We start from the raw sequence: 24,452 nt of genomic DNA, 5'->3' as shown, positions 1-24,452 counted from the left end.
TAAATGGAAATAATTATGCCAATAAATCTTTGCTGACTCTGAAAACTGAGCAAAAAAAAGAGAAAATGAGTTATTTGAAAGTTCTTATGAACACAAACTTTGTGGCTTTGTGTGAGAGGAAACCGAATTAACCTGAATCAAAACAAGACATGCTTTGTGAACTGTATCACTGCCAAAACCCCAACATGAAAACTGTATTGCAAAGGGTTGAGGATTTACAAGATTTGTGGCTAATACGCTCGAGTCTGACATTTTGGCTTGCATAGACTGGAAGCTGCCCTTTCATAGAATAAGTCACTTCTTGGCATAGAGAGCTGCGTAGCTCTCAACAGGTAATAACTCATCTAAATCCATGTCATCTCACACAAAATTCTCTTAACAAATAGGTGTAACAGACTCTCTCTAATTGGTTCAATCAGGATACTGTTCTCAGAACAGTTTCACATTCTCTGTGCGGTCACCTTGACAAGTGTGAAAGGAGGAAGACAAAATACATCGACAAGACATGTGACAACACCTGGGATTATAGTTCAATTGGCAAAATTGCCTTCAATTAAAAACTGCGAATGAAAGAGAGACGATCTGTGTTTTAAAGGGACAGTTCATTAATTAATTCTGAGATCATTTACTCACCCTCAAACCACTATTAAAAGAATAGTTCAGCCAACAATTAATATTTGCTGGAAATCTACTCACCTTCAGGCTATCCAAGATGCAGATGAGCTTCTTTTTTCATCAGAAGAGATTTGGAGAAATTTAGCATCACATCACTTGCTCAGCAATGGATCCTCTGCAGTGAATGGGTGCCATCAGAATAAGAGTACAAACAGCTGATATTCCACAAGTAATCCACATGGCTCAAGTCCAACAACTAACATCCTGTGAAGCAAAACACTGCGTGTTTGTAAGAAACAAATCCATTATTAAGATGTTTTGAACTTCAAACTGTTGCTTCCAGCTAAATTACGTGTCCATAATAATATTTCTCCAGTGAAAATATAATCTTGTCTGATTCAGGAAAGATAAATGTACAAATCAAGCACCGTTTACAAGTGAAAACTTTACTTTTAATGGGATCGACTTTTTCCACTGGAGGAAGCGTTTGTTATAGATTATAGTGCCAGAAGCAACGGTTTAAAGTTAAAATGTCTTGATGGATTTGTTTCTTACAAACAAGCAGCTTTTCACTTCACAAGACATGAATTGATGGACTGGAGTCATGTGGATTGCTTGTGGATTACTGTGATCTTTGAACTCTCAATCTGACGGCACCCATTCACTGCAGAGGATCAATGGGTGAATTTCCTTGGATGCCCTGAGGGCGAGTACATTTTCAGTTGATTGGCATTTTTAGGTGAACTATTTCTTTAATTTTATTCAATGGAACACAAACCGAGAAGTGTGGAAAATTTTGACATGCTACAGTACTTTTCCATACAGTAATTAATAAAGAATAAATTAGAATGGACCAGTAAATGTACTGTAGGATATCAGAGAGCGAATCAGACAAATTAAGATTCGATCAGAACAACCCAAAGAGACAAATTCCACGGAGAGGCCCTGGATAACAAGACAACGTCATAAATCTGTCCACGGTACCCTGGCACCACTAGTCTGAAGCAAGTCCACCAACTAGCAGCTTTGAGCAGCTCACAGCATTCAAACAAAAGAACACTTATTGACAGTTCCAACTCAGGAAGGAGACTGTCAAATTTGGGGCAAATAACCAAGATTAATGGTCAAAGACATGCACCGCGTGACCATCCCATGTAAATCTGTGATAGAAATCATGAGCTACAGACTATCTTGGAGTGGGTTCCCCCACCTAGAGGACAAGAACCAGACTGAAATTCCTTAGGAGACCTTTTAACCTCTCTGGTCTTCACAGAACATGTCCTTATGTTCACAGAATGGCACAGAAACTGTCTTCTATGTGTAGATGCACCAAAATCATCTTATGAGCAACTAATCATTTCTAGGCATAACTCCATATTATGTAAATAACCCACACATTTGACTATCATGTTCTAATCACTTATTGGGTATGTCTTTTTAATGACTATTGAATAGCTTAAGGCTTTATATTCATGTTTAGTAAGTATGAGTTTGAATCTTCTTGCTTGAAACGTTTCTTCCAATCAGTTCTTTGTCAAATGTATCATTTTCTGGTTATAGAAATCATGGACAAAATTATACTCTCCAAAAAAGTTCGGGCCATGTGTCTGACAAGATAACATGATTTATGTATGGGGAGAAGAAACAAAGCAACACCCCGAGCAAAGACAATATCTAACTGGTCAAGACAACAGTAGGGATGTGTCCAAAAGCCGAGTTTAAAACTCAGGACACCATCAAATCTCTCTTCTCTCTTTTTGCTTTTGCCTCTTGCCACCGCGTTTTGACGCTGCTTTTTGCGCTCTTTAAGCGTGCTCTGGCTTACATGCCAGCTGCTAACACCACGATGAGAAGAAAAACCACCTAGTCTCATTACATCCTTTCTTTCTTTCTTTTACTTTAGTTTATTTTCTTTTCCGTTGCGAGTTTCGTGTTCTCAGTTTAAGTTTTGCCGCCACGCCTTGTCTCCAAGTTCAACTCAAGCCTGTGACCGCTTCAAAACTTCTACCAGCCACAACTCCACATCTTCAGCCAATGCCCAAGAATTGGCTTCCCAAGACATCACTTCAATGACTACTGAACTTCCAACCAATCAGCAACCTTGGGAAACCCCCTTTCCTGCAACGATGACGACAAAAGGGAATCCCTTAACACAAAGGCAACGCAAGTAATACAACTCCAGATTTGAGCTGAATTGGTGCATTAAATATAAATTTTAGCCTCATTGAGAAACTCAATGCGAGGGTTAATTAAGTGATTGATGGTTGTTCAGGTCTATGCAATTGCACATATTGCTGTAAACTTGGGATTTCACATTTTCATTCTCTAAACACATCCTTTCCTCACTTTCTCTCTTTCTGCAACTTGAGTGAATGTGTGAATGCGTGTGTTCATGTGTTAGATTAGTTTAGATGTCTTAGATTTATCCAATAAAGCCTTATTTATATTGAAAAGAGAAGTACTTGTGTTTTGTGCTTACAAGTTAATGTCTTAAACTGCCGATCTTGTTACTGTGCTATTTAATAGTGTTTTCACAATATTTTGGATTTTAATATCCAGTGCAGAGTCGCTGCCGACTCAGTGATCAGCTGTGAAACAAAGAGTCTGTTCAAATTCCCTATAACATCATAAATGATTCCCTTTGAGCTAAATTGACCTGTTTCCCTTACAGTACGAATGAGTAAATATATATTTAAATTAATTAAATGTTGCTTTTTGGAATTTAACAACCACTGGTTACAAAAGCAGAGTTCAACGTCTTTACAGTTCCTTTGTTTGTATTCCACAGAAGAAAGTCATACAGGTTTGGAATATATATATATATAAATATATGGAATATATATGAAGAGTTCAGATGCAAAAGCCTCTAAATGCCATTTTTATCAGGCTGCTATATTTAATGTTCAGTTATTTTACTTTAATTGCATAGAAAAGGACCTATACATTGCCATTAGAGTAAAATTACTGAACCTAAACATAGCAGCCTGATAAAAATGCTCATTTTAGATGAAAATTTCAGATGGCACTTAGAGGCTTTTGCACCTGAACTCTTCACATATATATATAATGCAAAATCTTGAGATTTATTTTAATTGTATGCACTATACTCATACAGCCTCTGAATGTTTTACAAAGTTTGACATATGTCACGATTGAATTAGCTACATTGTTTCTTCTCAGGACTTGGGTTTGTCTAACTCTTCCTGGCTGAAGAGAGAATGAAAGCTTTTTCCCCCACTTTTCACGCTCTAAACACAATTTTAGATGACAGTGATTAGGCGCCTGTCTCTCAAGCCCCTGACATCCGCTTTTTAATGGCTCAACTGAAGCCTGTGAATTGAATTCATCTGCAGATATTTTCCACGCCTCAATCGATGTGTGAAAGAAGGTAAACTGTGAAAAAAGCTGCCTCGTCTTTTTCTCGGATTTAATGATGTTGAAAGCTCTGCCTACTGACTGTTTAGAACAAATCCATTACCACAGCATATGTAAAATGCATTGGTTGGCCTTGTCATGTAGGCATAAGATATTAAAAGGTATACTGGGCTCTTCCAGAGAGGTCAGTGAGAGTGTGTGCAGACAAGCTGTAGGCTGAAGCTGCTGTGCAGTCCCTGTGGGAAGAGGGAGTCCACGGATATCGATCTGTCTAGTTAAGACCACTAACAGTGTATGCCACAGATGAGAGGAGAACAGAACAAGGGATCACAGAGGTCACAGAGAACAGACTACTCCGCTGGGTCACAATACTGACCATTTCGCGGATGGAAGCTGAGGGTGGATGTAAGGCAGAGACAGAAACTCGAGTTTGCAATTTAAGTCATTACTCACCAAAAATCCTGAAATCCACCTAAATTCTTTTTGGAATGTTAATGAGAAGTAGTGATGTCTGATTTTAACACAACATTCTTTTGAATCAGATCTTTTGAATGAATCAGGTAAAATTCTTCAAGTCAGTTTGAGAATTACAATTCTATTGTCATTGCCATCAAGAAGATATAAAATGCCTCAATATATATATATATATATATTATATATATATATATATATATATTATATTATATTATATTAATTATATATATATATATATATATATATATATATTATATTATATTATATTATATTATATTATATTATATATATATATATATATATATATATATATATTATATTATATATATATATATATATATATATATATATATATATATATATATATATATATATATATATATATATATATATTATTATTTTTATTTTTATTTATTTTATTTTTTCAAACAATTGTTTTAAACCCCTTGACTATTATTGTATGGCCAAAAACAGATGAAACATTCTTCAAAATATCTGTTTTTGTATGACTTCAGTGACTAAATAATGAGAGAATTTTCATTTTTGGGTAAGTCAAAAAAGCTGACTTGACAGGGACAGGGACTCTTAGAGATTATAGAAGGATAAGTGAATAGAGAACGTTTTTATCTGAATATCAAGATAAATATAAATATTAAAAAAATATTTGGCTTTTTCTTCCTGTGAACATTTGAAGCTCATTTCTTTTGTATTTCACAGTGGCACTTCTAGAAAATTACTATTTTCTAACTCCTCAACACAAATAACAATGAAAATGTAATTAGCTGGCATGGCCTTGAAAGAACTAAAAGTCAATAATGCCTAGAAAGCTATCTGTTAGCATTACTATTCAGTGCAATGGTAGTTGGTCAACTGCCTCATGATAATATCAAATCTATATTTTTTTCATACACCCACAGATTTTTTTGAGCCAGCTTCCTGAGCCATAAGCAGTGAAAAAAAATAATTGCAATAAACATCTACTGTAATTACTATTACAAAACAGTAGCAATACATACAGTATTGCTGCTTGCAAAAAAAAAAAAAAAAAAAAAGATCAGAATAAGCAGCTAATTTGAATGGAAGCCAGGAACAGAGCAACAGTTAAAGTTGAGGTAACAGTATGAAGTATCCACTGACCTTGCCAGCCAGGTTTGCAGACTGGTTTTACATCAATGTGAACAGGAACACTTTCCATCGCTCTTTTCTGGCCACAATCGTAAGCGGTCACCATGATTTTGTAGTGCTGCTGTTTGTCATAGCTCAGTCGCTCCGTGTTCCTGATGTTGCCTGGAGAGAAGAACAAATGTAAGAGAAAAAAACAAGCCCATTACTTGTGAGAAAATTTGCGAAATAAAATTAAAGACACGCTAAGTGGAACGAGGAAAGTAAAACTTAAGAGAGCAATTTGTAATTGTTGCAGCTGCCAGACTGAGATACTACACCAACATATGCTTTTAAACAATAATTAAGCTCCCTTACAATGGCTCTGGCCAAATGTTTTCAATCACAAAAGTAATTTCAACAGTGTAAGTGTCCCTGTTTCAGCAATTACAGATTATATCTGCATTTCCAGTGTTGCTAATTAGGATAAAGACAATTACATCTAATCTCTATATTTTGCATTTCACAAGGCTTTATAGTGGTTTATTACCTGCATTCATGGCTAATAAAATAATCTAGGTGGGCATATGGTTAATAAAACTACAAATGTTGACTTTGTACTTTGGATACAAATTTACTCAGAATATAGAGCTCAACAGTAACCACCTTCTGTTGTTCAAATACAAATAGGATTTGTATTTCTGTGTCACTGAAAAATGTATCCACCTTCTACAAAGCCAATCCAACTTTTATGGGTACTGATTAAAAATCAATGATTGTGATTATGATCGGTATTATTTTTAGTCTCACCAAGGCTGCATTTATTTGATCAAAACAGTAATATTGTGAAATATTATTGCAATTCAAAATATATTAAATGTAATTTATTCCCATTTATAGAAAAGATGAATTATCAGCAGCCATTTCTCTAGTCTCTAGTGTCACATGATACTTCAGATATTTACATTTACATTTATGCATTTAGCAGACGCTTTTATCCAAAGCGACTTACATTGCATTCAAGTTACAGTTTTTACATTTTATCAGCTCTTGCTTTCCCTGGGAATCGAACCCATGATCTTGGCGTTGCTAGCGCCATGCTCTACTATTTGAGCTACAGGAAAGCTATGTCTTTACAGTTACTTTTTATCAGTTGAATGCATCCTTGCTGAATAAAAGTATTAATTTCCTTTAAAAAGTCTTACTGAGCCCAAACTTTTGAACAGTATTTTTCTTGATTATATACTGTATAATTTTAGTGTTCACATGATATTACTGAAGATCCAAGTAGTCAAATGATGCATTAAGCTACCAGTTTAGCATAGTGCTAACTGGTAAGAAAAGCTCTTGATCAGCTTTTGATTAAAACACTATGTTTTAGATCACGTACTGAGCAACAGAGACACCCACAAACGATATCGCTGAAGTACAGTAATGAACAAACATGTTGTATATACTTGGAAACTGTTTCTGCTTCCACTAAGAAAGCTGCACTTTCCTTCAATCAAGACATAACATAATCAATCATTACTAACACGGACCTCTGCACAGACACGATGTACAGATCTGACATTGTTGTATGAGTCATTCTTTATCAGCTAAGAGCTAAAGGTACATTCTGACTTTCTAACCTCTGGCAGAAAGCCAGACCATGCTCTAAAAGCTTTTTTCGAGATGAGTATTCTTCCTGGTCAGCAGCTCGAGAAGTGCCACCCTGTCAGTTGAAAAAAGTCAGCAAACCACAGACAGTACATTTGCAGAGCTCCAGGTTAAAGAACCATAATGATATGGATCCTCTACCTGGTACCTGTCATTTGAGTAATGAGTGCTTTTTGTGACAGGACTGATGTGTGTAATTTAGCATTTAGCGCCCACAGTTGCTAAAGGCGGCTTTGGGGTTGATGTTTGGTGTATGGCGATGAGTCTGGATGTACTCTATGGTGACAGAGTTCATATGAGGTTGAACTAGCAGCGAGTGATTTGATGCTCCCACACGTCTGTAGGCCTGTGGTTATTTTTACCTGCTGGCTGCATTTCAATGAGACCAGCCGTGCTGTCAAGGAGACAGCAATGAGGAATAGAGGTCAGTCGCTCTGGGCTCCCAGACCAAGTCTGCACCAATCCTCAGAGCCACAAAGCTAAAGTGTGGCTTGAAATACCCTCAAAGCCATACGTCAACAAACACAGGTATGTGGGAGGAAGGAGGTGTGTGTGTGTTTGTGTGTGTGTGTGAACTGGTATATATGGTTTATGAGGACACAAATCTGTATAATAACATGGGTACTACAACTTGAAGGTGGTTTATGAGGACACTGCCTATGTCCCCGTAAACCAAAAGGCTTAAAAAACATACTAAATGGTGTTTTTTTGAAAATCTAAAAATACAGACAGTCTCCTGTAAGGGGTAGGTTTAGGTGTATGGTTGGTGTAGGGCAATAGCACATACAGTTTGTACAGTATAAAAACCATTACGCCTATGGAGAGTCCCCGTAAACCACATATGCCAGACTGTGTGTGTGTGTGTGTGTGTGTGTGTGTGTGTGTGAGCGCGCGCGTGCGCGTTTTTGTGACAAATGACAAATGAGGACATAAATTTGAATAATGACAAGGGTATGACATAGTTATTACAAGGAGGTGACTTTTCAGGACATTACCCCATGTCCCCACTTTCAAAACGCTTATAAATCGGCTGCCAACGTGATCTCATGATAATTCGTAGCCTATGTATTTTACATAAAATGTGGTTCTATAAAACGTACATTTACTTACGTTTTTACAGGCACTAAAACGTACAATACTGACATATTTTCAGCATTTAAACGTACAAAACTGACGTATAAAATCTAAAAATGAATCCTTATGAATATTGAAATCGCGGCATTAATTTTATTAGTTTTAGTTGTCATATCAATTACCTTGTTTTTAATTGCGTTATTCAATTCTTTACCCGTTTACTTAATATGAAATAACATTTCGTTTTGTTGTGTGATTTCTGCGGCCAGTTCGTTTCCAAGAATAGGCCTACATAATGTTAAACAAGACTTCAATTTAAACCTTAAAATAAATAACATTTGCAATCGTTTAACCTTTACTTGTCATGTAATGTTTACTTTGTTTGCCATGGGTTTGCAAAATTGTCACAACATCAAATCTCAGCAAAAATATATTTTATATATGTTCATTTAGATTTGTTTGTAAAATAATATGCATAATATAATATTAAAATATAAATGATTACAATTTAAGTTTTTTTTCCCTTTTAAATAGCAAGTAAACTTGCAATACTACATATTACAACAATTATGTTTTAAATAGTGTATTAGTAGTTAGTATACTACACTCAAAGAAAAGTCTGTGAAAATAGAGCACAATCTACCATGTTAATATGAAATTCATATTGGTTTTTTACCTGCATTTTAAATTACACATTGTGTTTTCAGGTTACAGGGTTATAATGGATAATGTCCCGGAAAATTACTAATATTTTTCCATTTTTCTTAGTTTACTAACTGATCAACAATCGCAGGTACAAGCTACTAACAAAGTGTATCATAAATGAACAATTATTCTAACGTAGTCTGAAACGTTGCTAAATTTGGCAACAAAATTGCTAAGTTGGCAACACTGCGCTCGTTACGAATTCAAATGTTGCTGCTTCAAACGACTGCATGATAATCGAACGATCATTGGCTCTCGCCTGCATTCGTTACAGATTGCGACATGTCATGTTTCTGGTGAAGTGTGAGTGCGCGCCTTCACGAGTTCACGGAGAGGATCAGGAAAATAATTTGGATAATATTTTCAGCGATTAACAACATAAATTCTGCTCTGCACCTCACACAAACCTGCTGTATTCCACCAGAGAGGACTGCGGCTGCAACGCATCGTCATTTGGATTACTTTTGGTAGTGCTTTTGACATTTTTGCAATAAATAAATGATTGTAATTGCATTTATCTGTCTGTCATGCTTTTCTTATATTGTACAGAAATGTTTAGGTTTATACGCAGGAGTGGGATTAGCGACTATAAAAATATTTTAATGCTATATTGTTACTAAAATGGTTATTTTCCTGCATATTTCGGTCAATTGCGTTTTTTATCCTTTTATATTCGCTATAAAATGGGTAGGATAAGGGGTCTAAAAATCTACATTTCTTATTAATAAAATGATAAAAAATGCATATTCGCTGTAAAATGGGTAGGTTTAGGATTGTGGGTAGGTTAAGGGAGTCTAAAATCTAAATCGCTTATTGATAAAATGATAAAAATGCACATTCGCTATAAAATGGGTAGGTTTAGGTTTGGGGGTAGGTTAAGGGGTCTAAAAATCTAAATCACTTATTGATAAAATTATAAAAATGCATTGATACGAATATCTTAATGATATAAAAGATACGTAAATATTTTTACGTTTTTTAGCTAAAAATACGTATTGATTTGTACATTTTAAACGTTGAAATACGTCTAAATTGTAAGTTTTAGCATCAATAAAAATGTACAAAAATGTACGTTGTGTGCTTGTAAATGTTACGTATTAATACCTACATATGAACATGAGACCAGGCTGATAAATCACAGAATGGAGTGTATTGAATATCTGAAATAGCACAAATTTTCCTGTAAGGGGTAGGGTTAGGTGTAGGGCAATAGCACATACAGTTTGTATAGTATAAAAACCATTACGCCTATGGGATATCCCCACTTTTCACAAAAACAAACATTGTGAAATGTGTGTGTGTGTGTGTGTAAGACAGCCAATTCAGTTGTTGCAGCTGATTACAGCAACTAATGTCAGGCAGCATGATTAAGAGCAGGGGAGTTTTAAAAGGAACAGTTCTCCTCCAGTGAGTTATCAATGGGCCTCTGTCTGTGCGGCACAGATAAAAAAAAAAAAATTAAAAAAAAAAGAGTATGACAGCAGAATATGAAACAAAGAGGGTGAGACGATGAATGTAAGTGTGTGAAACCCTCAACTCATCTACTGTATGTTTCTGCATGTGAAGTTTAAACCGGGGAATCATGCATCTTTTTATGAGGAGGCACAAATGGCCGTCCTGGGTTACTTGAGGGCTTTTCATATTTGACATAATTAACCCTGGGTCATTCTAAACCCCGGGTTAGCAGAATCTTGGGTTAGCTTGCTTCACGTTTCAAGCTGCTCATAATTTACCCAGGATTAACAATTAATCCTGGGTATTCATGAGCTGAAGTTTCACACTGTCCATGCCTACAACCTGGGTTAACATTCTTATTTGCATATTTGTTGTTGTGTGAATGCAGCATGCGACCTGTTTATATAATGGCTCTAGCTTTACAGCCTTGCATTATATATTGCAGACTGTATCAAATACATAAGAAGTTGTTGCTAAGCATCTAGCCATAACATTACTACACCACATCATTTCACACTGTACAAGTTTGGCACTACAATACAGGGTTAACAATGTGGGGTAAAAGTGGTGCTAACCCTGCTCTAGAATGATGATAGAATGATGATAAACAGTGTGGAGCACTTTGGTGGAGCAAGTAGGAAAAAGTGGCATGCAATGACTAGTTAGTTTTCTTATCCTATCTTTTAATATATTAATGACATTTTTATTGAATGAATGTATTAATACCTATTAATACATTAATTAGTGTTAATAAGTATTAATAAGTGTTTTTCATAAACCAAGCAAAATTGCAGCTCAACGCAACGCAACTCAACGTTGTTTTGAACCCAATTAAATGTTCACTGTATAGACAAAAACTGATAAAAATACTTTAAAATGTCTTCTTTTGCCTTCCACAGTAAAAAAGTCATGAGGGTTGATAATGGAATTTTCAGTTAAAAGCAAATAACATGCGGAATGTACAATTAGATTGGAATGATTTAGACAATTTAGACAAGTCAATTCTGCCACACTTTTCTTTATCTACAATAAATCACGCACCATAATTAATCACAGACACTTTTTTTGAAAGTTGCATTCAAAATCTGAGTGGGCGCGTGCCTCAGTTTGAATAGGCATGGCACTTCTGATTGAAACTTTAAGCATGCGCCTCAGCATGTGTTTGAATTTCTGTTCATTTAGAATAAAAACATAAAGAACAAAGAACACGATTAACGGCCTCCAGCATTTTAGTGTTACTGATGGTGTAAATTCAATCTAAACCCCTTGATATATATTTTATTTCTCACATTCTCACTTTTTTCGGTTTTTATTAATTCTTTCTCTCTTCCTTTTCATATCTATTGCTCTGATTTTCTCTCAACGAATTCCATTCAGAAGCGAGTACCAAATAAAATGTCTGTGTCAAATATTGCCTCTTGGTGTCTCGTTTCATTCACGCTGTCTCTATGCTTGAAACAATGTTGGGAATATTTTCCGCTCATAGTTCTTGGGTGCACAAAAACAATGAAATCTCACAGATCTTTAGTAAATTACCTCAGTTTCAAAACGAATCATGTGGTACCGCCACCAACACAAACCAACCTTTCTTCCTCCTACCTAACATCATTAGTGCATGTTTCTACACTCAAACTATTTATCATTCTTTCTGTACTTCTTTTTCCTGATCTCATTCTCTTTCATCCCCTCCTCTTCCTCCTCCTCTCCCTGGACCAGAGAACACAGTGCCAGTGGGCCTGTTGTATTTAATAACTCACTCTGCCCTCTGATCCACAGTAAATGATAGAGCCAAAAGCCCTCAGAACAAAATCCACTCGGGCGGCCCATGCATCACTCAGCTCTCGCCTGGCACTAACCAAGCAATGTCAATGCCAGTCGCACTGCAGACGCTGGCAGGGCCCAAAGCGGCAGGAGGAAGCGAAAGAGACAGGAGCTCTGAGTTCGACGTGAGCCCCTGAAAGAGACCACAGCTCTTTGAGACAGCTGACACCCCACCAGAGAATATGAGAGGGAGGCAGACAGCCACAGCGGAGAGACGGGTGTCTGTTCTGCGGCAGTGTGGCGAATGTGATCCATGAGCTCCGGTCCCTTCAGCACCTCAGAGTCGTCTCAGACGTGCCCGGAAGTGTCAAAGATTGGAGCGCTGACCATCCAGCTGGCCGGTGAGCCGTTTAATTCACTCATGCATTCAATGATAACCAAATAAGGCATCAATTCTGCACTCGTGAATGATGCATACAGAAAACGGAAGCTAAAACAAATCAAATTCAATCATCTTCACCCAAGAGAGAAATCACAGGTGATGCACAGAAGTGAGAAGATGATTTGTTTGTCTTTATCACTTTCATACGATTTATACAATAAAAAAAAAAAAAAAAAAAAACTGTGAGAAAGACAGGTAAAAAGCAAGACAGCCCAGCCACAACAGAAATGAGGTGGAAAGTACATCAGGAATTGTTACTCAAGTAATATTAGGGTGTTTTCGTAACAAGCAAGCATGTACTCTTACTCAAAAACATGTTAAAAAACAAAATCAAACATTTTACTTCTTACTCTTTACTTTGAAGGTCTAAAATAAATGATTTACCTTATATTTAAAAGCTATATGTAGTTTTGTATGCAATTTAATTACAACTGACTAACATGAGTGACTATGCAATGCAATTAGGGATGTTCATTTTAACCGTTTAACCGTTAACCGACCATTAAGAATTTTTACCGATTAATACAATCAGTTAAACGGTTTAAAAAGTCACTTATTTTATTTATTTATTTTTTTCAGTAATTTATCAAGTTATTTTAAAAGGTTTAATGGTAACACTTTACAATAAGGTTCATTAGTTAACTACATTAGTTAACATTAACTAATAATAAACTGCACTTATACAGCATTTATTAATCTTTGTTAATGTTAATTTCAACATTTACTAATACATTATTAAAATCTTGTTAACATTAGTTAATGCACTGTGAGCTAACATGAACTAACAATGAACATCTGTATTTTTATTAACTAACGTTAGCGAAGATTAGTAAATACAGTAACAAATGTATTGCTCATGGTTAGTTCATGTTAGTTAATACATTAACTAATGTTTAACTAATGAACCTTATTTTAAAGTGTTACCGGTTTAATGCATGGTTAAAATAAGCTACGCATATAAAAAAAAGAAAATAAAAAAAACGTTTTTTAGAGAGAGAGAGAAGAAAAAAAAAACAGAAGTCGCCTATAAGTCGCATTTTATTATTTCATTCAGAAATAGGCCGACGCGAATTACAAATATTATAATAAACACTGTAAACATAGCTATGCTATTTTAGTTCCCCTCACTCCACAACAGATCCTTTCAATTAACAGTAGGCTATTTAGAAAAGAACAATAATTAAAAATGTAAGAAGCTATAGCGACAAACCAAAACGAATTAAGGCTAAAACGAAACTGAAACCAATGTTGGGTCTCTCGTTCTACACAAAATCAAATGTTTCCATATTCGCGATGTATTTGAATGCCAAAATATTAGTTACCTTTTATGTAGCTATAGGCCTACTTCACTCGCGTTCCAATATCCACGTAAAACAAAATGTTTTGCATAACTTCACGGCGGTACGGTGATAACGCTTAACGGCACAGATTTTACTACATATTTAAACTGAGCAGTGTTTTTTTTTTTTTTCTTCATATGTTTGACTGATTGTTTTTTTTATAATGATAATGAACAGGCTGCATTGTCAAGGTAGAATGCTAAACGGTGTGCGTCGCTGGAGATATGTTGATTTTTTATTTTTTTTCCTTCTAACAGTGGAAGCACTCCTTTTAGTCATGAAGATAATCGGAATTGTAAAAGGTAAGGGTTGTTTGCTGCTTTTTGCGCATGTAAAATTAATCCCCGGAAAAGAAATGTTAGTATTTTTAACGGGTCACAGACACTTATTCTTTCTAATTGAATTTTAGTTCTAATTTAAAATAATCTTGTCGGTTAACGATTAATAATCGGTTAACGAGCGTCGGTTGTCGGTTAGGAAAAATAACCGAAATGAACATCCCTAAATGCAATGCAAAAAAATGTAAATGTTTTTGAAAGCTTTTTATGCTCTTAGAGGCTGTATTTATTTAATCAAAAACAATATTATAATATTAATGCATACATTTTGAACACAACACTTTTGGTTTAAATGAGTCTGATGAAATTATTAATAAAAAAAAAACAAATTCAAACGGAAAAATAAAGACGAAGAAAATTCATTAAAATATATTTAATGAAGTTTACATTTATAATAAATTTCTTTGAAAGGTTTACTTAAGTGCAATTAAAATTTCAATTATTTCTGTCAAGATACTACGTGAAGTCTACTGCTTCTAATTTTGACACAGAATGCACACTTTATGGTACTTACAATTTGTGTTCTTTCACACATCTGAATCTAAGACTTACCATTTCGATCAATAGCAAAAGGTGTGTCCTGCGTAACGATCTCATAGTTGCAGATCTGGCTGTACTGCGGAGAGCAGTCCTGATCCCAGGCCTCAACTTGCAGTATGCTGTCATAGATCTTGCCCTCGGTAACAGTGGCACGATATAATGGCTCCCTGAACACTGGGGAGAACTCATTTACATCATCCACCTGGATATGAACCACCGCCCTGCAACAGAACCAGAGGGAAGGACAGAGAACAACCAATCAGGGTGAGGAACAGAAGAAATGTTAATTTTATAGAACAGAGGTGCTAATAGGCTTGAGACACACAGATATAACACCTCTGAACTGTGCGAGTGAACTGCGAATAGCTTTACACGTTATAAAAATTAATAAAGACAAGAAAGAAGTTAATCTCTGAGCACTACTGAGACCACACAAGGCCGGACTGACTAAATATTTACATTGATGAAAAAAATATTAGCGTGCCACATGAAAAAAAAAAACAGTCTGTACCATGTCTGGGGAATTTCCCAAAGAAAAAAAGTGGAAAATGGATGAAAACATCCATATACACCCACTAATCAATCAACTGCAAAAAAGGCTGCAAAAATTTCCTGGTTAAATTAATCTAGTGTTAAGAATTTTTAATATGTTTACTTGATAACAAGACAACTGTGTGGTGCAGCAGACAGAATAGATGGTTGGGTTTAACAACCTGACATTTCATCACAATAAAATTACTCATCAAACGTTAAGCTGCTGTTTATCAAGCTGCATTCGGCACACCGACACAAACACAGATGAAGCTTTTGCCTGCAATAGGCCTATGTCTGTAAATACAATCATTGCTAAGTAATGCATTTCATTAAGAATGAATCTGACAGTTCACAATAAAAAAAACAAACAAATGAATATCTGAGAACGTAGGCTGAGGATGCAGGTTTAGTTTAATTTGAGAAATTAGTCAAACTGTGCAAATGCAGTTATATACATACACTTACATAATCTTTTTTTTTTTTAAACTTCAATTTCATTTAAAACATTTTATACCAAGAAACTGATCACAACACACATGAAACGAATATTGCAATCATATTCATAGCCTTTTTAAATCTAAATCTCCTTTCCAACTTCAAATCATTTGTCTGGCAACTAACCTGAAAAAGAGCTGAGAGAGTTGCATTGTGGTACACAGAGCTCACATAAAATCTTAAAGAAGTCCAGCTCAGTGTCTGCCGTTCAGTCAAACCAGCTGTGACCTTCTTTGACAGAAACATAAATTCACGTGTTGTCGTACGTCTTCCTAAATGGAGACATTAAGTTAATGGGACCTGCATTTAGATTATCCCGCTGAGATCCTGTACTCGGCGATCTCTCTTGCGTGCACGCGTTCGCACACACACCCCTCACTATCGCGGTGTCAAGAGACATTCATCAGAACGAGCCAAGCTGTGAAATCAAAAGCACTTCTTCATCTCTCTCTCTCTCTCTCACAGCAGTGGGTGCCTGAAGCACGGCTCTCTCCTGCACTTCATCAGAGCTGTGTTCCAGCTGCAGCGAGCTGCTATTGTAAGAGAGATTGTCGGGCACGTACGGAGCTTCCGGCAACTTTGTAAACATCTTGATGGGTCATCAATGCAGGGCCAGCCAGGGCTGGGTGTGTAGAAATGTGTGCAAGCATATGAGTGTGTATGTGTGTCTGTAGCCAACTCATATGCTGGACTGCCGCCAGGGACAGACAGAGAAAAAAGAACGAGGGAAGGAGAGAGCGAAAGAATGCTGGACGGTACACTAAACTTCACTCTGATTTGAGATTTGAGATGCCTAATAAATATATAATAACTGTAGCAATAACCATTAGGGTTGGGTTTTGACACAAATTTCATGATTTGATTTAATTATGCTTCACAAGCTTGCAATTCATTTTGATTCCGAATCCGATTTCGATTCGATTTGATTCAGTATCGATTCTCTTGGAACTGAGGCACTACAGTGGTCTGAAAACTGAAAACAGACTAATCGATTCTTGGAATTTAAGAATCAATCGTTTCGTAAAAATGTTTCTCATTCTCATGGCATGAGAATAGCAAAATCCACACCACAGCTATAATGGTAATGACATAATTAGAACAATTTTCTCCAACTGATGAATGCTAAAAAGATTGACCAATCAGAATCGGCCTGACTTCATATACATCGGCCATTTGATATAAATCGCAACTCGTGCTCATAATAAACAGAATATTACCGGTAACTGTTTTAACTGTTTTACTGTTAACTGTTCTAGAGTTTTACTGGCTAATTAAAATAATAATAATAAAATAGATCTACACAAACAAAATAATTATAATTAACAAAAAGCACCAACAATGAATTAATCAACTGATTAATCAGCTCATAACAGTGAATTAAGTGATTGTGCTAGTATTAATTTGTGATGAAGCGTTTCTGTCTGTAAGTGAATGTTCAGACCAACACATCAGCTAGCAACCTTAAAGGAGCAATTTAATTCATTTCAATGAAATATGGAAGAAAACAGCAATCTGGCAAAATTATAGACTTATTTCCCATAACATATAAATATGCTTTATAATATAAATTAAAGGGTAGAATACAATACACATTCTGCTGACGATCTGTATAGTCTGGACAAGTCAACATTAGTTGCTTGAAAGTCTGAGCCAGTCTGCAAATTTTGAACACTCGGGAATTGACAGAATTCACAGAAAATTGTGTAGTGTATGATAGGCACAGACTACATGATTCCATTTGATGTTATATGCCGATTTTAGAAAAAATATTGCTTTTATTTGTCATGTGTCTTCTAGCAACAAGACGCACGTCTCTGTGTGAGTTTGTTGTGTTGAGAACGACTTGAAAGTCTTGTAGTCCTGTCTAGTTTTTCCTCTGTAAACATCTTTCATGGGAAAATGCATTTTAAAAATATGTCAAAATTTAAAAGTCGCAGTGTATTAAAAGTTTTGCAGTAATGCAAGGTGTGAGGTGGTCCACAATTTTGTTAAAGTGCTTATAAGTACCTTGGAATATCACATTAATAAAATAAATAAAAAATAAAAGTCTAACAACCCCCAAATTACTCCAAATGAAACATTAGACTGGTTAGCTGTCAGCACAGCAGTTGGTTTCCTCGTGGCTCTTCTGCCTCAAAAGCTTCCACAAATGTGGCATAGCTTCATTCTGCTTTTAACTTTGATAATGAGATGATGAATTAAACAAATGGATCATTTGCACAGCAGGACACCAGTCCCTTAACTTATACAGTCGACATCACAGAGACGATTGCTTCTCTTGCTTGTAAATTGCAACTTCTACTAAGAGTTTTGTAGCTTTTATACAAAATGACTTACAATACTTGAACCACTAGACCAAAATTGTTCAGATGACCTACCACTTCTAGAGAAAAATAAAAATTGTGGACCACATAACATCCCAAATGTCACTGACTTCACATATTTTTTACGTCTTAAGTCACCAATCCATAATTTAGCTTGACTGCTCTGATTTTTTTAAATGAAATGAACTAAACTGCAACTTTTAGCTAATTATTCTAAATAATCCAACTATTCACTAAGAAAAATTGCATGAAAATTTTTTTGAAATACGTTGCAATTTAAGTGAGAAAAGACTTTCCTAAAATCTGTTGATTGATTAGTAAAATTAAATGTTGGTGTCTCTTATCAATTAAAACAAAAATCAGTCAATCAATTTGCAGATCCTTCATAGACCACCAGTGGACTTCCGTTTGAAGCAGCTGAAATAAACTACACCACATCAGATCAACGAAGGCCTCTCTACTTACTTGTGACTCTTTTTCCAGTTAGCTCCGCTAGGGCTGGCTCCACAGTCATAGGCCTGGATAATGAAGGTGTACTCCTTCTGCTGCTCGCAGTCTATGGGACCCCGGGCCCTCAGCACCCCTTCACCAGATGTCCTGTTCAACACCTCAGCTTCAAACGGGGCCTCCTGCCCATGAATCTTAAATGCACAGATCTCTCCTGGAAGAAACAAGACACAGGAGGCAGAATCAGTGCCTGCGAAAACACACAAATTACTTTCGTTTTCCACCTGCATCTCAACAAGCTATCATTCCTATAACTTTCACCCAGCAGGCCAGGCCCCCAACCCCGGAGCAGTAATATACAGGACACGGTGTGCTTTTAGAACTGAATCTATTCGTGCTGCGAGAGGAAGAATAACTGTCTGCTTTTGTAATTGCCTCATTGCAGAGATGGAATCACATTGTGCAAGAAAGCACAGTGCTCAAGTACAGTGTTTTGAATGTGGTAGTGACTGTGTGTATCGATAGCCTCGCTGTCGTTCTCAGACGGCTCGTCCCACTTGAGAAGAAATTGTTACAATAAAATATGTATGCACTATAGAAAAAGAAGAAGAATTATGAAAATATTTCTTTTTACCATGCCATACTAATTGCAAGCAATCAATTTCTTTCAACTTAGTAAAGATTAATTTGTAATATACACTTAAATTGTTATTTATTTTTCTACTCAGCTAATATAAAATAAAATAAAATAAAATAATAGTACCATGATATTGGCATCTGATACCATCATTGCACAGGTTTTTTTTATATTTTTTTTTTATTTTTTTTTATGAGATGGTAGTATGTGTTATGGTTATACTATGGTATGTTTTGGTAAAATAATAATAATAATAATAATAATAATAATAATTTTAAAAAAAGAAACTAAAATGAACTTCAATAAAATAAATGAATTACCATAATATTGCCATCTGATATAATCACAGTATTTTGTTTTTGCAAGTGATTGTTGTCTATGATATATTTGATGTTAATCCTATGGTATTTATTGTAAGGTTTGCTAATCCTAATATGCATTTAAATTTGAATTGTGAAATTTGCTGAAGGTTCAGGATGTCTATGTAACAACTGATTGTGACACGGCTAACACCTGGGGTGATTGTTGATGTTAGACTGTGTCTTTTAATTCCCAGGTGCCAGTGTTCACTTCACTTTAAGTTTTGCTGTAGCCTTGGAAACAATTTCTTCTAGAGACAGCATTGTAGTCACCCACAGTGCAGTTCCGTCCACACAATCACAGATTATGTTGACACACAATCTGTTGACGCCACAATAACTCCGAGACCACAAGAAAGGACATTGTCTTGCCACGGTATCTGTTCACTGGTCCTTTCTTGGCAGTGCTTCTATCAGGCCATACCGGCTCTTTTAGGGATTTGGAAAATGACCACAAAAAAAGCGTCGGAACTCTGACCCTGAGACAGCTGATATCACTTAAACCCCGGCAGGTCTCGGGAGCAAACAGCGACGTGCCGTTACGCTGTGTGCTCAAGCCTGCTGCTGCGGACAGATAAGCCTAACTTTCTCTCGCCATTCCATTCTCTCTCAATTTCTTTTTTCATTATTTTCTTTTTTTCCTCTTCTTCTTTTTAAGCAGATCTGATTCTCTGCTCGAAAATCTCTCTCCTCCCTCAGTGCTGAAATAACAATTTACCCTCCGCAGTCCCTGTTCCTGTTGAGACTTGGCGTTTAAATTTCCCCTTTCTATTAGCCCAACGATGCTTTATCCAAATTAAATGTGTAGCACAATAGGGCAGGACGGCGGCAGATATCAAACATAATGTGGCGGGCAGCACATACAGATACGAGTTCTGCGATCATTTTCAATGACAAAATGAGACGAGTTGTAACACAAATGGGAAAGAACATTATATAAGAATAACAATGATCACAATGAATACGCACGAAAATAAAAACATTCACTGGTTAAAGAAAAAAAATAAAAAATTCCACTTAGTGCTTGGGAGTCACGGGTAAACCCATTTTCCGCTCCGTCTGCTGCTGCAAATGCATTTTCCAGATTCAATTGGAGAAAGGGCAAAAGGGTCAAACCATACAGCATAGGAATTGCGGGCAATGTGGATGTATATGTACAGGGTAATGATGGATGGAAACCGTGAACTAATTTCCATCATGTCTCTAGATGACAGCTTGAAAACAGCAGCATCTCCTCACGCTCTGCCAGCACAGAGGTCTGTAATCACACGGCGAGCTCCGCCGAGCCTAAACTCTTTGGAGTTCCCCTTTGAAAGTGTTGAAGGAAGTATTAAATCGGGCCGACAGATGTGCCATGTTTTTAATACCACCTCACATCAGCTCTGGGAGTGTAAAGAAGGGAGTTCTGGGTAAGCCAATTTGAGACTAATGAAGGAAATCATCCATGTAATATTTGTACTGCTTACTGCAGAAATTCATTTGTAGTGGGGTGGTTTACAAGGAGCATGAGCGGTAAACTCCAGAGACCTGGATGACCTCCATCTCGTAAACCAATTCATTTTCCTGTTTCATATTTGGAAGGAGTGCAAATTAGATGTGTTGTATGGGACACAGCCAGAGACAGATCGGAGATCATAATGGTTGAGTCATGCAACAGCTGACGGCAGTTCCCGCTGTTTCTGAGATGTTATTTGGCATTTCGAGGCAACTAAAACAAAACTTCAAGGTGGTACGGTTGTACAGAAAAGTCATCAGGTCAAAAATCAAGATTGATTACGCTTCCATTATTATTTGTGTAAACACGCTGTCAGGCCTGATCACAATCTTAATTAAGGCTTTTTAATATTTCATGACAGAACTGCCGGCAACTTCTAAATCTTCACCTTTGAGCAGTTTGGATCAATATCCACAGTAAATTTGCCTTCAGTGAGATCTGTGTGAGTCTTGTTTTGAAATTTAGCCTTGTTAGCTTGTGTGGAAACAGACAAATCCAGCCAAGCATCTGTTCAAACATTATCTACTCACAATATACAGTACATTTGAAAGCTTTGCTCATCAGTTTCAAGGTCAAACGAGACTAGCACAATGTTTCACATCAAGAAACGTAGGACAATTTTAGCACGCAGAAATTTAATTGCTGAAGGTTGCCAGGTCGCTGCGCTGTTGGTTGCTAGCAGGTGTTCATGCTTGACTGCAGTATCCAGGAGGTAAATGTGAGCTTCACTGTTGGCACTCCCATTGGTAGTCCAAGCATTGTACTGCATTTCTGCACACTTTCTTATAATTAAACTGCTAATCTTCCTCTACATGGTCAACGCCCCACATGGCAATTCTCAAAGCTCTCATAATGAATGTCTTCCACTCACTTTCTTGATTCAAATCATTGCCAGTACATACACATCAAGATAGAAATTGTCTCGTAACAAGTTTGATCAGGCTCCTAAGTGTAGGTTCAGTAATTTCATTTTAATGGCAATAAATAGGCTCTTTTCATTGCCATTTAAATGAAATAACTGAACATAAACATAGGAGCCAGCTAAAAATGGCAATGCTGAATTTTCAGCAGCCATTACATTATCGAGTCTTCGGTGTCACATGATCCTTCAGAAATAACTTCTTATTATCAGTGTGGAAAAAAAAAAAAAATGTGGAAAATGTGATGCATTTTTCAGGATTCATTGATGAATAGAAAGTTCAAAGAACAGCATATTGATTGACTTTGGATAAATAAAGTTTTAACATACCATTTCAAAATATAAGTACAGGTCGGAAATCATGAGATTAACTTATTTATATAAATATAATAATTATTTATTTTACATAATACATATTTAATAAATATATTAAATATATATTTGTAATATAATATTTAATTAGTTATACTATTTATTATAAATAACACACTACAAATATTTATTATGTTTTCATTTAGGATATTACAAAATTCAACTTAAATCAATGATTCATATCTATTTACTTTATATTTCAAGTAGTCATGTAATAATATACAGCAAAACAGTCAATATTGCAAAACAAACTCCTTCAGAATGATACAACAGCACTCAGCAGTTTTGTGTCAAGGTCCTTATCACTATGTGTGGGTTTATTTGGTAATAATAGTGTGACTCAGTATTATCCCATCTATATCAGTTCTCCACTAAACGATGTTAAAAAATGAGAAACTCTCATTCTGTGACTAAAACCTCATGTTTAGGAACAACTAGATCCATTTTCAAGTGTACAGGAGCAATTGTACTTTCCCAACATACTGCATAGTCATTTGTCATTGCTTAGTTTTTTAAATATTTTCATTTAGTTGTAGTGTGAGCTGATATGGGCTGAGGTTGATTAAAACCCTGTTCACACAAACCATCACCAGGCAAAGCCTTGATTCATCCGACCCTTCGGAGATACACTTGGCCGGCCCCATGTTCCCTTTCTTTAATTACTCTCTGGATTACATTCTTCGCTAATGACTTTCCCTCTCCCACCCCACCCCTTTCATTCTCTGTCCTCTCTTTATATTAAACTCACACACAGACACACATGCTTTCTAGATAATGCCCGCCATGCAGTGGGTGGTTGAGGTGTTGTTGAGAGCCACTCTTCCCTCCTTCACTCCTCTTCAGCGCCGTCCGCCTCTTTCATCTCTCTCCAAGCCCTAAGTGTGCATATATCTGTGTCTGGATGGGGTAATGGTCCTATCAAGTGTGTGAAGAGAGCCCGAGGATGGACCAGTGCACACCAAATCATTAGTCATTTTTAGTGCTGGCATATCCATGTAGTTTAACATTGATTTATGGCACATGAGCCGCTTTGATCGAAATCCATTGACACACACACAAACAAAATGACGACGGCTAAACTGCACAGAATTTAAGTATGAAGTACTATGGTTCATTCTGCAAATCGTAATGATATATATTATTTGACAAAGTTTTCTTATAAACATTAAAAAAAAAAACTGCCTAGACAGACCCAAAAAGTAGATATTCCTTGTAATTTTCAATCAGAGTATTAAATACATTACATAATTCTTAGGAAATAATTTAAAAAATTTAAACTGCTGTATATAATTATATTGATAAATTGACTTTTTTTTTTTTTTTTACTTTTTTTTTTCAGCCACCAGGCATAGACGTTTATAATGTAAAATAAACTTTTAAATAAATTGTTCTTTTGAAAACTCTTTTCATCAAAAAAAAAAAAAAAAAAAGTATCATGGTTTTCACAAAAATACTAAACAGATATATTAATAAATATATTAAAATAGAACATTTTATTATATGCTATATTATGAAATAGAGAAGTTAAAATTGTAATTTTATTTTCACATATTACTGTTTACACACACAGTACTGTTTTTACAGTATTTTGACAAATAAATGCAGTGGTGAGTATATTCTCATCTTCTTTCGAAAACATTAAAAATATTGCAGACTCCAAACTATTGACTGTAGTGCACAGCTAATTAGTTCAGCATGCTTTATTCAGTGGCCCCAAAAATATACATTAAGTCAAATTTCTGAATTCACTGCATTGGGTAAAAAATCCAACACACCAAGCTGCACCTGCAAACAAATTAGAGAGTTCAATTTTTCAATCAATTTTAACCTACAGGTCATTTGGTACATTTTAACCAATGTATGTATGTAGTTCCTTTTATGTTTACACACAAAAAAACTGTGCTTGTGCTATTTTTATTCAACATAAATGCAACTTTAAGACATTTATTCAGTTTTAATTGTGACTTAAATGTCCAAACACATTTTGGGCC

The 24,452-nt window shown here is 35.8% G+C and overlaps 1 protein-coding gene across 5 annotated transcripts in view; it reads right to left on the bottom strand.

The window, feature by feature from the left end:
- The window catches only part of clstn2a (calsyntenin 2a), a 214,966-nt gene that overhangs the window by 61,572 nt on the left and 128,942 nt on the right, over positions 1–24,452 (bottom strand). For all 5 annotated transcript variants that reach the window (XM_058748413.1, XM_058748423.1, XM_058748433.1 and 2 more), the window contains 3 exons: positions 18,698–18,893; positions 14,892–15,100; positions 5,602–5,751 (listed from right to left, as the gene is read on the bottom strand). In XM_058748413.1, coding sequence (XP_058604396.1) covers positions 5,602–5,751; positions 14,892–15,100; positions 18,698–18,893 — 555 coding nt within the window. The remainder of the gene's footprint in view (positions 1–5,601; positions 5,752–14,891; positions 15,101–18,697; positions 18,894–24,452) is intronic.

The sequence above is a fragment of the Onychostoma macrolepis genome, chromosome 02, assembly GCF_012432095.1.
Source record: "Onychostoma macrolepis isolate SWU-2019 chromosome 02, ASM1243209v1, whole genome shotgun sequence".
NCBI lineage: Eukaryota > Metazoa > Chordata > Actinopteri > Cypriniformes > Cyprinidae > Onychostoma > Onychostoma macrolepis.
Note: the sequence above shows the minus strand (reverse complement) of the source record. Positions and strands in the feature narration are given on the sequence as shown.